Here is a 14,017-nt window from a genome sequence, read left to right as displayed (position 1 = left end):
CCACGCTTCCCCACTCCTCAGCCCACGCGTTGAAGTCCCCTCCAATGGCTATTGGGTGACGTCCTCTAGCATCAGCCGCTAGGTTGTCTAGAGTACCTGCGAACTCGGAGAGCGTCAGGCTTGGGGCAAGGTAGACGCTGTATATCCACACACCTCCGACCTTGGCGCGCACAAACCCAGCAGCAGCGCTTGAGAGGGAAAGCTGCAATGGCGTCGCCCCGCATAGCCATATCGCGGCCTTTTTGGTGGCATCCAAGATGAACCCAGGGGACTCCCTAGCTTGATAAGGTTCGCTTAGGATGGCGAGGTCAATTGCCATTTCTCTTATGGATTGGCTCAGCAGGTCTTGAGCCGCAGCGCAGTGGTTGAGGCTGAGCTGCATAACCTTCATTATTGGGCCGGCAAGCTGGGCACGCTCCTGGCTGCTGGACATCTCCTGCTACCCGCATAATGGTTCGTCTCATTGCTGTTGTTAGCGGTGCAGATGAAACACCGCGGATCGCTTTGACAGGTTGCCGCCTTGTGCCCGTTCACGCCGCATCTGAGGCAGCATCCGGTGCGATCCACCGCGCTCTTGCACCTGATTGCTAGATGCCCAAACTCCAGACACCTGTAGCATCGTCGTTGACCTGTCCGCTCCCGGATCCTACAGCTTGTCCATCCGACTTTAAGTTTCCCCACCATGAGCAGGGCTCTTGCCTGCACGGGCGGCAGGCACACAACTGCCAGTTGCGTACCAGCGAACGATGGCCTCAGACTTTTAATGGCGCTGGTGTCCACGCTGGGGGCGTCTATCGATGCAGCTATCGCTGCTGCGATGTCCTCCTTCTCGACCAGGCTGTCGAGATCCCTGACCTCCACGCAGAGTTCTTCTGACACCGCCCTGATGCCCCTCTGCAGTCCCAGTGCCGCGCTGATATCCTCCTTGAGCTTAGCTGTGTTGCTTTTGCTCGCGCCGTTGAGCTCGAGCAGCAGCTCGCCCTTTGCCGTCCTCCGTCTCCGGTGTGCCCCTCTATGTGTGTGTGTGTGTGTGTGTGTGGTTCATTTGTGGCGCATAATGAGCAGGGTTTGTATGCCTGCCTCGTGCCCAACAGAAAATGTCCCTTTGCCTTTGCCCCTGCCACTGCCACTGCCACTGCCTCCGTCATTGCTTTCTCTCTCTTACGGTTGCCTTTTCCCTATTTGTCAGCATTAGAACACAATTAGAGCCGAAAATGATGCAGTCAAGGGCATCTCTACGGGGCTATAGAAATGTGGCTGGAAATATGGGTTATATTGATTTGCCTCAGCCTCGTGGAGCCCCATACAATTCAATTAAATGCAGCTTTAGATGAACTAAAAGTGGGACTGGGGGGCCATTTATTAGATCCCTAGAAAGTCAGGAAAATAGGATACACATCCAGAAGGAGATGGACATATTTGCATCGTAAATCGCGATAAGCGTGTTGATACAGCGAAAAATGCCAGCCCAGCCGCCTCAATGGAGCCACCGCACAATGGAGGCCAAGATTTATATGAAAATAATCGTTCGTGTCCATAAATTATGGCCAATCTTCATGAAAGGAGCCCGATTTTCCTAACAGTCCTTGTGATGTCTGTCAATTTCAATAGCCCTGTGAGACAATCAACACTAAATTCAGTTATACAACATAAAACTACTCATGGAAACAGTATAGAACAGTAATTAGGTACAGAAAACACATTACGGGAGGAACTAAGAAACTTACAAACATGTTCTGGGACAGGCATCGGACGCAAGTCGGCTCGCGGAGGCATACGGACGGCATGCCGGTCTCGGGAAGCTCGTAAGCACAGCCAACTCATTGGAATCAACTATATCTTTTACTATTCAAGGGTGGAAGACAATGAGTCCGAGTTAATAGAGGAGGGTACCTCAGGCACACCACTGCTACTGCCAACGCTGTCGCGGTAAGGAGGATCTTGAATAGGTCATAGAGCTTATGACACTTCCTTGAGATTGCCCGCAGGACCGCGATGCTGTTGCTGGACTACACGCATTTCAAGTCTGCACGGACCATCCAGCGTCACTGGCGAGGTTTCTTCAGTCGCAAAACACTGAAAAAACGCAACAAGGCGGCCATTACCATTCAGCGGTGGTGGCGAGGCTTTGCAGTGCGAAAGAGCTACTTCAAGACCGTGGAGAAGATGCTGCAGAATCGGCTCGAGATTCACTACACCAAGGCGGCCACCAAGATTCAGGCTTTGTTTCGCGGCTGGTGGATCCGTCACACGGTCCACAATATGCAAAGCCTGCGGCATATGCAGATCTGTGCGGCCGAGGAACTACTCAACTGTGTGGCCTTCAAGCTGCACCATTTGCTGCGCACCTACTCGATACCCGGCGTCTACTCGCTAAAGAACACAACGTGAGTACAGATCCGGTGTGTAGATCGCTTCCGAAACTCTGTCTCCTTCCACAGGTGCTTGTCGCGAGTGGAGAAGCTGCTAGCGAGTCTCAATTTTCGTTTCCACAACGGTCGGGTGCGATCGTACATGGCCAAACGGAGCGCTGATGCCCAGGCGGAGCGGGATAACTTCCGGAATAACAGACACCTGACGGGAGTTCCGTACAAAGGTCCCAACTTTCAGAGTCTCTGTCCGCCGCATTGTGAGGAGGCGTTCCGCCTGAGCAAGTACATGGACCGACGAATGTACAAGATCATTGAAATGTACGACATGGCACAGAGGGATTCCCACGCCCAAAAGTTCCACAAGAAAATAGCCGGAAGTGTGTCAAATCGGTATCATGAATTAATTTCTTAATTGTAGAAGTATCCCTTTTCGTTTGCAGAGAAGCGTCTCAAGGTCTTGCAGGAGAAATTGAAGTTTCTCGAGAAGAACAAGCGGGACTTCTGTGGCGATGTCATTGCCAGCATGCGTCGCTGGAAGATATTGGGCGGCAAGCGGCTTTCAGTGGACAGTAATATCTTCCAGAAGCCCGAGAATCTGGAGAAGTTCCTCCACGAAATATCCGACATTCTCGAAGAGATCGATAGCACGCCTTGCCATTGCAAAGCACCCTCTCTAGACGAGATCGTTTGCCACTAAACGCGGCTTGGGTGGCCGAAAGACTTAGGATACCCCAAACAATTTCAAAACTACATATTATAAAATTTAAATATAAAGAGCTTTATAAGCATGGAAAATATATCTGCCAAAGTTTTTTTTTTCACAGCATTATCCAGGATTTCTTCACGAATTTGTTCCTTTAGGCGAATATGGACCTAAAGAAATCAACTTAACATGGAATGGAATCATTAAATATTGTACTTCTGAGTATGTTAGGAAATACTAACCAAATATATTCCCATAGAAGCGAAGGAGCACTGATGGAAATGCCGGCCTATCGGGATTGATCAATCGCTGTCATTTCATCTAATTGGAAGATTAATTTCTCTGCTAAGTTTCTACTGAGAGAACTGTCAGTGTCCCTCCTTACCAAGATTCTCGCAATCCAAACGCTCATTGTTCATGCTAAGATTGTTTTCCCCGCCAATGGGTGGCGGTACGGTTTCGGCATCCCGAGCATCTGGATCTGCCATTTTGATGCACTTTGAATTTAGCTCTCAAAATTTTGTTACAAAATACAAAGAATTTTGTTGATTTTTTATTTACTAGAAACTTTGAACAGTCCCGTCCCGTTGAGGTGGAGATACTGACTGAATGGGAATGAAAGTAGATGTAATTTTTCTAGGCCTATTTGGATTTACTAAATCGTTTTTTAACATTTACTACGTCACAAGCACGTTAGGCAATGAACCATCTGGAGACGTAAATTTGTATTTTTATACCCGATACTCAAAATGAGTATTGGGGTATATTAGATTTGTGGTAAAAGTGGATGTGTGTAACGTCCAGAAGGAATCGTTTCCGACCCCATAAAGTATATATATTCTTGATCAGCATCAATAGCCGAGTCGATTGAGCCCTGTCTGTCTGTCCGTCCGTCCGTCTCTCCGTCTGTCCGTCCCCTTCAGCCCCTAGTGCTCAAAGACTATAAGAGCTAGAGCAACGATGTTTTGGATCCAGACTTCTGTGATATGTCACTGATACAAAAATATTTCAAAACTTCGCCCCGCCTACTTCCGCCCCCACAAAGGACGAAAATTTGTGGCATCCACAATTTTAAAGATATGAGAAAACCAAAAACGTAGAATTGTAGAGAATGACCATATCTTTAAGACTGCGGAATCTGAATTGGATCGTATCATTATTATAGCCAGCATCAAGAAAACAATTTCATTTTTTCTCGCCCTGTCTCTCTCTAACACACACGTAGCATAGGCGGCTTTGCTTAGAGTAAAACATTAGCGCCTAGATCTCAGAGACTACAAAAGCTAGAGCAACCAAATTTGGTATCCACACTCCTAATCTATCGGACCGAGACGAGTTTGTTTCAAAATTTTGCCACACCCCCTTCCGCCCCCGCAAAGGACGAAAATCTGGGGATATTCAAAAATCTCAGAGACTATTAAAGCTAGAGTAACCAAATTTGGTATCCGCACTCCTGTTCGATCTTACTTAAAAACGTGTACCTCAAAATTTCGCCCACCCCCTTCCGCCCACACAAAGGACGAAAATCTGGGGATATTCAAAAATCTCAGAGACTATTAAGGCTAGAGTAACCAAATTTGGTATCCGCACTCCTGGTAGATCTAACTATAAAAGGTGTATCTCAAAATTTCGACGTACCCTCTTCCGTCCACACAAAGGACGAAAATCTGTTGCATCCCTAATATTGCACATTCGAGAAAACTAAAAACGCAGAATCATAGATAATGACTATATCTATCAGATTGCTGAATCTGGATCACATCGGATCATTTTTGTAGCCAAAAGCAAGAAATCAATTTGCAGTGGCCACGCAGCGCCCGACGTCACGCTCAGACTGATTTTCTGTCTCTCTCGCACGCACTCTTTGTCGTGTCGTTTAATATTAGCGGCGTCTGCCGGAGGAGAGCCATACTGACTAAGTATCGGGTATACCGTAGAGTTGCGGTGTCCGCAGAAACTCACAACGTTCCCCCTCGTTATACCCGATACTCAAAATGAGTATTGGGGTATATTAGATTTGTGGTAAAAGTGGATGTGTGTAACGTCCAGAAGGAATCGTTTCCGACCCCATAAAGTATATATCTTCTTGATCAGCATCAATAGCCGAGTCGATTGAGCCATGTCTGTCTGTCCGTCTGTCCGTCCCTATTAGCGCCTAGTGCTCAAAGACTATACGAGCTAGAGCAACGATGTTTTGGATCCAGACTTCTGTGATATGTCACTGCAACAAAAATATTTCAAAACTTCGCCCCGCCCACTTCCGCCCCCACAAAGGACGAAAATCTGGGGATATTCAAAAATCTCAGAGACTATTAAAGCTAGAGTAACCAAATTTGGTATCCGCACTCCTGTTCGATCTTACTTAAAAATGTGTACCTCAAAATTTCGCCCCACCCCCTTCCGCCCACACAAAGGACGAAAATCTGGGGATATTCAAAAATCTCAGAGACTATTAAGGCTAGAGTAACCAAATTTGGTATCCGCACTCCTGGTAGATCTAACTATAAAACGTGTATCTCAAAATTTCGACGTACCCCCTTCCGTCCACACAAAGGACGAAAATCTGTTGCATCCCTAATATTGCACATTCGAGAAAACTAAAAACGCAGAATCATAGATAATGACCATATCTATCAGATTGCTGAATCTGGATCAGATCAGATCATTTTTATAGCCAATAGGAACAAATCAATTTGCAGTGGCTACGCAGCGCCCGACGTCACGCTCAGACTGATTTTCTGTCTCTCTCGCACGCACTCTTTGTCGTGTCGTTTAATATTAGCGGCGTCTGCCGGAGGAGAGCCATACTGACTTAGTATCGGGTATAACCGTAGAGTTGCGGTGTCCGCAGCAACTCACAACGTTCCCCCTCGTTTTTGTATTAAACAATTTATATTTTGCAGTAATATGTTTGCTCATTCAAACATTTAGCGAATTGAACAATTTCCAAGGAGCAGGGCGGGGTAATGGGTTAAAGAGTTGTCTGCGGCTTTGATTGATTAACATTTGCTTAGCTCAATATGCAAATGGAGCTGTCCGAGCCGTGCAATGGGACCGCTATGAAAACAGTGCCTTCAAACAGTTAGTGGATGAAAGAGTTTGTGCCCAGTGCGAGGCCAAAGAGGCAGCTACAATCGGATTAATGGATCTCTGCTTTTATAAAATTGTAACATTATGATCCGTTTGACATCGACGCGTACCACTTTTTTTTTCTCAGTGTGTCATACCAAAAAGTATTTTTCAGGTTCTCTCTGGCGCGCACACAAAAGACAGGCATATTTATCCTCTCATGCAGTATTGACATTTTCCCTGGCTCAGGCCGAAGATTAACTGCAGACACTGTCGCCAAACCATTTCCAGGCGGTTCCGCTCTACGGCCATATGCACGGCACGTATTCGAATTTGAATTATGGGTGCTGCGCACACACACACATGCCACACGTCAGACGATGTCGGAGAGGGAAAAAAATAAATAGATACATAGACGGGCAAAGCCCGACACATTCGCCCCCTCCGCCATCAGCGCACACAGTCATTCGTTTCAAGTGTCGCGGCTAAGAGATCCGCTTTGTGGAATCCTACTTTTGCACAGATATACAAATTAGACAGACACGGCCACGCCCACTAATCATGGAGCTAAGGCGTGCGTCAAGGCGGAAATTGCGAGCCGATTAAATTGGCAATCAACTGAAAAGGCATCACCAGAGAGGGGGAGCAGTGCTCCAGTGCTCTCTCAACTTTTCTGCCAGCAAAATGGCATAGTTACATGTAACTAGCCGAAAAAGTTTACATTTATGAGCCAGACGGCTGTTACCTGGATATTTCCACCGTTTAGGGTGGCGTGTGGGACTAAGCCATCAACATCAACCAAGCGGGAGCTATTTATGTCGCCATCAACGTTGCGGAAAAAAGGCGGCCCACAGAGAAGCAGGAAAGAAAGAGACGGCAAAAGCAGGAAAGGATGAGTGAGATTGAGAGCGGAGAAAGGGTGGGGGACTGGAGGTGAGTTTTGGAAACCAAATGGCTGCGTTGACACAGTTTGCTGGGTTCTGAATACCGACTCCCTGCTTTATGCAAAAATTATGACTAAAAACTGGCGGTAAAGTCCTTGAAGTGATAGAATAGAGAAAGTAGTGAGACTTTCTGGAGACTTTTTGAAAATGGTAAAGATTTTACAGAGAAGTTGCAAAAGTGTTGACTGAGTAAAGGAGTAAATATAGAAATAAATAAATACATGAAGGGCTCTCAGTGACCACAGAGCAATCTGAGGAGTAACCAGACCCAGAACCAATTTAAGTTCTTTGTGGTTACGTCTCTCTGTCTGTCTGTTAGTCTCTTACTACTGAGAAGGAGGATGAACAGAAAAAGTAGCAATTGAAGATGACCTTTTCGCACTTTGACCGGTCCTGCTAGCTGCCACAAAGTACGGGTAAGAGAGCCAGAGCTGGCTCTGTGATTGAAATTGACCTCGAGAGTCCCGACTCGCCCACTCGTTTGCCCCCAGCTCCCAGCTAACGGACAGACCGACGGTGGAACGGCAGAGCTCATCCAGACACCATCTGGGCATATTTTAATTACCATTTAGGCAAACATTAAAAAAACCAGAGAGAGAGAGCAACCAAAGAGAACATTTAAAGCAAACTGCAGAGGCCCCGCCTTTCCTGCCCACTGCTCTGATCCTTGACCCTGGCCTGTCTGCTTTCAACTTCCCCTCACAAATGGGGGAATGCGGCAAATGTTGTCGGAATATTAATTCGACTTTGGTCCATATTTAAGCAGCTTAATGAACTCGAATCGTGGAGAAAGAGACTAAAGTTGCCAGAAACCAACTTAATTCGCCTCAAAGACTATTCCCAATCAATAGGGGGATTGGGGTAGGTAAAGCAGAGAAAACAAAAGGTTGCTCTGACTGTGTGGAGTTTTTATATACGAATATCCTTCGATACTAACAGGGCCATGCAGCTTGCTCTACTTCCAGCTAATTGGGTTATCTCAAGGAAATCAAAGCAAAGTGAGAGTGAAAACATTGGCTAAGCAAAAGTTTAGCTACTACAGCATATCATCCGCACAGACACTTGCACAACTCCCGCACAGACACTCGGAATCACGTTTACAGCTAGCAAAAATATGGAATAATTTTATTTACGCCTCAACTTTGTAGCCACAAAATCATATGAGTAACTGCCACGTAAAGCAGGAAGGAAGGTGGGGAAGAGCCGTCGCCGTGAGGTGCAGAAACTGGTTTCTTGCCCTTGGTTTCGGGCACAAAGAAGATGACAAATAGCATGCCTATAATGCAGCACACACAATATACGGAGAAGGCGCCATAGCTATTGATCAGAGCTGAGGGAGAACAAATTATACAAAAGATCTAGTGCCAAACTTGTCATTGAACAAAACTCACAGATCATGTCCATATACGTTTTGGTGACTATGAAAGTGCACAGCCACCAGCGGCAGCCATCCCACACCCGAGAGATCCCAGTCCTTGTGCTTGCCAAAAAAGAATATGGCCAGCGTGAACAGGGTGATAATCATAGTCGTGTCGGAGATGTATAGCAGGACCTGGATAACAGCAGACAGATTAAAGCAAATAACGGATCTAGGATCTCACCTTGCGTCCCACTCGATCGATGACAGCGGTGGCTATTAGAGTGGCCACAAAGTTGACCAAGCCCACAATGACCGTGGCAATGGCCGGCTTAATGGTGGAGCCGGCGTCCAAAAAGATCTGATGGGTGTAGAAGATCACCAGATTGATGCCGCTCATCTGCTGGAACAGCTTCAGGCCGAGGGATATGAGAATGGGCTTGCGGTTGCGCTTCTTGAACATGTCCCCATACGTGGTCTTGGCATTTGCCGTCTCGCCCTGGGTGCTGGCCAGCTCCTTCATCTCTGCATCGACGTCGCCGGTCTTGCCACGCAGCCAGGCGAGCGACTTTTAGGCCTTCTCGGTCTTGCCGCGCGACAAAAGGTAGCGTGGTGTCTCCGGCACGAACAGGGTCAGGTAGACGTCTCGCCCAGGTAGACGGGCAGGACCAAGGTGGCCAGGCCCACTGCTGGACCGTGGCAAAGCCGATCAGCAGCCAGCCGATAATGAACGGAGGAGCCGTGATCATAATTGTCCACTTCCTGCCAATATACATGATCAGTAGGCCGCCGAGAATGCCGCCCACAAGACAGGCCAGTGGCATAAGGCCACCCACCCAGGACTCTTCCTGGGATGTGATCGAGAACTTGCCATCATCGCCCTTCATGAAGGGCAAGGCCGGAGAGGTGTAAGCACCGCAGAAGCCAGTGCAGAAGGAGCACAAGGACACGGACACGGCCACGAGAAGCTGCAGAAGGAGACCGATAAGGTTTCCCAGTAAATGTATTATCGAAAGGCGCTTACCTGTGTCCAGGTGAAGTAGTTTGGATTTTCTTCCTTGGCATTTTCCTTGGGCGGCATGTTGTAAGTCTGTCCAGTGTGTGTGTTTCAATACGACGACTGTGTATATACGAGTTAACACTTATCTGTCGGGATTTGAAAGGAGTGATTTAAATTGCTTTGAAAGTATATCCAAGAAAATAAATAAATAAATAATAAAATAAATAATTCCCAATAAAAGAACATAGAATTTCCGATCGTGAAATAGTCCCTCAGTTTTACCACAAGAGAAATACAGCTTAAGATATGGCCAGCAAACGGCGCCACTAAATTTCTGAACCCCTCTGATGGTGCTATTTAAAGTGTTGGCGGCCGTTTTCATTGCGACGCACACCATTCGCAGCCAGGGACGAATTTCCATTGTTTTGTCTCCTCGCCATTGTTTTTAGCCCGGGCCCTGGTTTGGCCTATGCCTCGGCGGCAGCTCATTAAAAATTCCATTTTCATTTTGCCCATCATCCATTTTAATTTCATAGTCGAGTGGATGGCGCTGGGTGGGCTTGGATTGGATTGGGTGGGACTCGTACTCGTTTTTGTAGTTTTTGGGATTGCGTTGGGAGCCAGGACCATGAACTACGGTTACCAGACGGCCGACTGAGCGTCGCACACAATTTCCAAGTGTTTACTTTCTTGCACATTGATTTCGTTGAAACTTTCACTATGGCTTTCGCCCTTTTTAGTTTTGTTTCAAAATTTCGCCACACCCCCTTCCGCCCCCGCAAAGGACGAAAATCTGGGGATATTCAAAAATCTCAGAGACTATTAAGGCTAGAGTAACCAAATTTGGTATCCGCACTCCTGGTAGATCTAACTATAAAACGTGAACCTCAAAATTTCGCCCCACCCCCTTCCGCCCACACAAAGAACGAAAATCTGTTGCATCCACAATATTGCACATTCGAGAAAACTAAAAACGCAGAATCATAGATAATGACCATATCTATCAGATTGCTGAATCTGGATCAGATCAGATCATTTTTATAGCCAATAGGAACAAATCAATTTGCAGTAGCTACGCAGCGCCCGACGTCACGCTCAGACTGATTTCCTGTCTCTCTCGCACGCACTCTTTGTCGTGTCGTTTAATATTAGCGGCGTCTGCCGGAGGAGAGCCATACTGACTTAGTATCGGGTATAACCGTAGAGTTGCGGTGTCCGCAGCAACTCACAACGTTCCCCCGCGTTCTTTATTAATCCTATATTTATTGTTGTTTATTATAATTTGTAATATTATTTTTATATATTATAATTTGTATTTTTATTTGTTAATTTTATTTATTTTTTTATTTATTAGTATTATTATTTATTATTTTTATTTAATTTTTACTTTTTTTATTTTATTTTTTCTTTAAACTGATTTTCCCTTTCGGTCAAAAACCCCCAACAATCTGCCGCACAATCAGTTATGAATTTTTATTGAGTTGTTGAAAAAAATAATTTATCGCCTTCGGTGGTGGATGGCTTGTTGCATTCCTCAAATGATGAGAACCGATCGAAAAACGTTCAGAATATTTTTTTCGGGGCATGTGGCTGTAGTAGGGTTACCTCATCATCAGCCTCATGGAATGGAAGGTGGAAGGTGGAAGGAGGTGGGAGAGCATTCACTGCCTGAATTTAAATGGACAAATTAATTGCGTTTGTCAGTGTCTGCGTGTCTGCGTCGTGTGTTTGTGTGTGTGTGTGGACAGGTTCTGGCCATTGGCCAACAAAAAGAGCCAGCCAAAATCCAACAAATGAACAACAAATTAATTGGTTTTTGGACACTGGCGATGAAATATATTTAATTTGGAGACTTAATGACGGACAGAGATTGCATTTGCATGAAGAAGATCCTCCCGTAGATCGTCTCTGTGTGCGTGCCATCAAATAACCATTAAACGGTAGACCATTATCCTGAAAGGATCGCAGGCCATATATCCGTTGAATGGTGATTGAGTCTCGCCTTGAGGGACATAAATTATCGGAGGGTGCCTGCCTGGTGGAAGGTAGACAACCACAAAAATCTATAAAGAATTCCTCGATCGATCCCCACTTCATTATGCCAGATCCTGCTTTGGGTTGACAGTTTTATTGTGTCGCCTTTATGGGAATTAATTGAGTCGCTCGAATCGGAGGATCCCAAATGAAGTTGTGTCTTTCCATGGAATGTCGCTGGTGCGCTCCTTGGTCAAAGGTATTTCTTAATCGATTTTCTAAGGAGAAATACTTTAGATTTGGGTTTTAATTAACCCTGCCGGTGCACCTGCCCCCTGCCGCTGTCAGCTACAACTCTATGGGGCGCCTGCCCGGTCAGCACCTTGCAACCCTGTCTCCTGTCTAAGGGGAAAAGTGCCAATCATTGTGAAAGCTGTCAACGCGAAAAAAATAACAAGGAAAGTGAATTCTTGCGCTGTTTTACGAGTAAGATTTTCATCGTTTTTCCCGCACGTATTTTCCCCTAAAAAACAACCCATGTGTTTTCCAGCGAGAGAGATATCAATGGGTGGTGGTCGGAAAATAGAAAAGCGCCTCTCGCACCGCAATCGAAGTGGCAGCAAATCCGAGCAGGCGGTTTCCTGCTACACACGTCCTCGATTCAGGAATCGTTCCCGCTCCCGTTCCCACTCCCGTTCCCGCTCCCGATCCCGTTCGCGTGCCACCCGTTCGAGTGCCATGGCCAGAAAATCCCTTCCAAAACGTCGCCGCCACGGCGCCAGCCTGTGGGATGTGCCGCCCGAGGGCTATGCCCATGTGACGCCCATGCAGTACAAGGCCATGCAGGCCAGTGGCCAGATCAGGCCAGTGGCGCGCATCCAGTCGGACACGCAGCCGACGGCGGACACGGCGGCCATTGCGATGGTGACGCGCCAGGCGCGTCGCCTCTACGTGGGCAACATACCGTTCGGCGTCACCGAGGACGACATCATGGCCTTCTTCAACCAGCAGTTCCTGCTGCTTTGCGACGACTGTGGCGGCCAGCTCTGTCTCGACGGGAAGGCGGTGCTGTCCTGCCAGGCGAATCTCGACAAGAATTTCGCTTTCATCGAGTTCCGTTCGATGCAGGAGGCCACCCAGGCGACCACATTCGATGGCATCTCGTTCCGTGGACAGGTGCTGAAGATCCGACGGCCACACGACTACCATCCAGTGGGTCCCGTTGGCGCTGCCGCTGGCGCTGGCCGGATCCCCGATGCCGTCGGAGGCAGTGCTTCATCGGTGGCCGGCAAGTCCCTGTCGTCCTCAGCGGAAACTGGGAGCCTGGGCAGCGAGGCGATTTCCAACCTCGTTCCGGACTCGCCGCACAAGATCTACATGGGGGGCCTGCCCACGTGCCTGAACGAGACGCAGATCAAGGAGCTGCTGCTGTCGTTCGGCCAGCTGCGGGGCTTCAATCTGGTCAGGGACCCCAGCACAACGCTCAGCACGGGGTACGCCTTCTTCGAGTACGTCGATCCATTGCTCACGGAACAGGTGAGTGCCAATCTGAACGGCATGCAGCTCGGGGACCGCCGGATCCCCAGCGGCCGGTACGCGGGCACCCAGCAGATCCCCATCCAAGTGCCCGGCCTTGTGGCCACATCCCTCACGGGCTCCACGGCGGGGCTGAACAATGCCACCCAGGTGCTGTGCGTTCTCAATATGGTGCTGCCGGAGGAGCTGCTGGACAACGAGGAGTACGAGGACATACGAACCGACATCGAGCAGGAGTGCAGCAAGTACGGCGAGGTTCTTAGCCTCAAGATACCACGCCCCCAGGCCAGCGGATCGGAAGGGGAAGGAGGAGGGGACTCTGGCACTCGCCCCAAGGGCTGCGGCAAGGTGTACGTCCACTTCGGGACCATCGAGGACAGCGAGAAGGCTCTGGGCGCCCTGAGTGGCCGCAAGTTCAGCGGCCGCATTGTCATTGGTTCCTTCTTCGATCGCGACAAGTATTTGTCGGAGGATTTTTGATGGATTTCCATTGGATTTTCATTTTGAATGCAATTTTTGATCTCAAAATAAAGGCTATGGTTCGGCTATGTTCGGTTTAGGGAACGATTTGTGTGATTCAAGGTCTCAATTCCATTCCCAATTTAAGGTTTAATCCTTCGGGGTGTCTTTTCTGCCTTTCTACAGATAAATAAACAAGTTGCCGTAATCTGAAAAGCCTTTAGAGCTGTAAGAAATCGTGGTATCTGTGCGAATGTTCGTATCTTTTGCGCTGAAAGTCGTTCTTTAAGGGATTTAATCGCCTCAGAGACGATACCAGAGATAAGTCCATACCCCTCTCTCTTTCGCAGAGAGCGCTCTCCCCTCTCCTTCGCTGAGAGCACTCTCCCTTCTCTTTCGCTGAGAACTCTCATCTGCTGCCCAAGAAATCGCTTCAAAAATATCTCTGGAAGGATACGCCTTTCATTTTGGGATTCAATTAGGGAAACCGACTTAAGGCTGCAATCCTTAAAGCTCACCTTAAAGCTCCTTAAAGTCACCACCGTCATTCAACGCCTTTGGATAATGTCATTTACCAGAGGAGAGGCTGCCACACCACCTCCC

The 14,017-nt window shown here is 47.8% G+C and overlaps 2 protein-coding genes, 1 non-coding gene and 1 pseudogene across 3 annotated transcripts; 2 read left to right on the top strand and 2 right to left on the bottom strand.

Annotated features, from left to right (window-relative positions):
* Positions 1-1,599: 1,599 nt before the first annotated feature.
* LOC117190898 lies at positions 1,600-3,091 on the top strand. The gene is made up of 5 exons (XM_033395904.1): positions 1,600-1,805; positions 1,855-1,929; positions 1,989-2,387; positions 2,442-2,749; positions 2,813-3,091. Exons 1-5 carry the CDS (start codon positions 1,732-1,734, stop codon positions 3,067-3,069), a joined length of 1,113 nt encoding a protein of 370 aa, XP_033251795.1. The 5' UTR covers positions 1,600-1,731; the 3' UTR covers positions 3,070-3,091.
* A 43-nt stretch (positions 3,092-3,134) lies between these two features.
* On the bottom strand, positions 3,135-3,690 carry LOC108159390. Its single transcript, XR_004473872.1, has 3 exons — positions 3,461-3,690; positions 3,318-3,396; positions 3,135-3,258 (listed from the first exon to the last, which is right to left on the bottom strand). It is a non-coding gene; the product is annotated as an uncharacterized LOC108159390 (transcript).
* A 4,494-nt stretch (positions 3,691-8,184) lies between these two features.
* LOC117192099 lies at positions 8,185-9,628 on the bottom strand (annotated as a pseudogene).
* A 2,106-nt stretch (positions 9,629-11,734) lies between these two features.
* Positions 11,735-13,503, top strand: LOC117191751 (splicing factor U2AF 50 kDa subunit-like). Its single transcript, XM_033396531.1, has 2 exons — positions 11,735-11,905; positions 11,970-13,503. Exon 2 carries the CDS (start codon positions 11,984-11,986, stop codon positions 13,433-13,435), a length of 1,452 nt encoding a protein of 483 aa, XP_033252422.1. The 5' UTR covers positions 11,735-11,905; positions 11,970-11,983; the 3' UTR covers positions 13,436-13,503.
* Positions 13,504-14,017: the final 514 nt, after the last annotated feature.

Source organism: Drosophila miranda (assembly GCF_003369915.1).
Source record: "Drosophila miranda strain MSH22 chromosome Y unlocalized genomic scaffold, D.miranda_PacBio2.1 Contig_Y1_pilon, whole genome shotgun sequence".
Taxonomy (NCBI): domain Eukaryota; kingdom Metazoa; phylum Arthropoda; class Insecta; order Diptera; family Drosophilidae; genus Drosophila; species Drosophila miranda.
This window is presented reverse-complemented; position numbering and strand designations above follow the sequence as displayed.

Excerpts from the sequence above, each read along its gene's own strand:
- LOC117190898 (XM_033395904.1), top strand. The coding sequence starts at position 1,732 with ATGTTCTGGGACAGGCATCGGACGCAAGTCGGCTCGCGGAGGCATACG. Across the intron at positions 1,930-1,988 it reads CTACTGCCAACGCTGTCGCG|GACCGCGATGCTGTTGCTGG; the intron begins GTAAGGAGGATC and ends GATTGCCCGCAG. Across the intron at positions 2,388-2,441 it reads TACTCGCTAAAGAACACAAC|GTGCTTGTCGCGAGTGGAGA; the intron begins GTGAGTACAGAT and ends CTCCTTCCACAG.
- LOC117191751 (XM_033396531.1), top strand. The coding sequence starts at position 11,984 with ATGGGTGGTGGTCGGAAAATAGAAAAGCGCCTCTCGCACCGCAATCGA.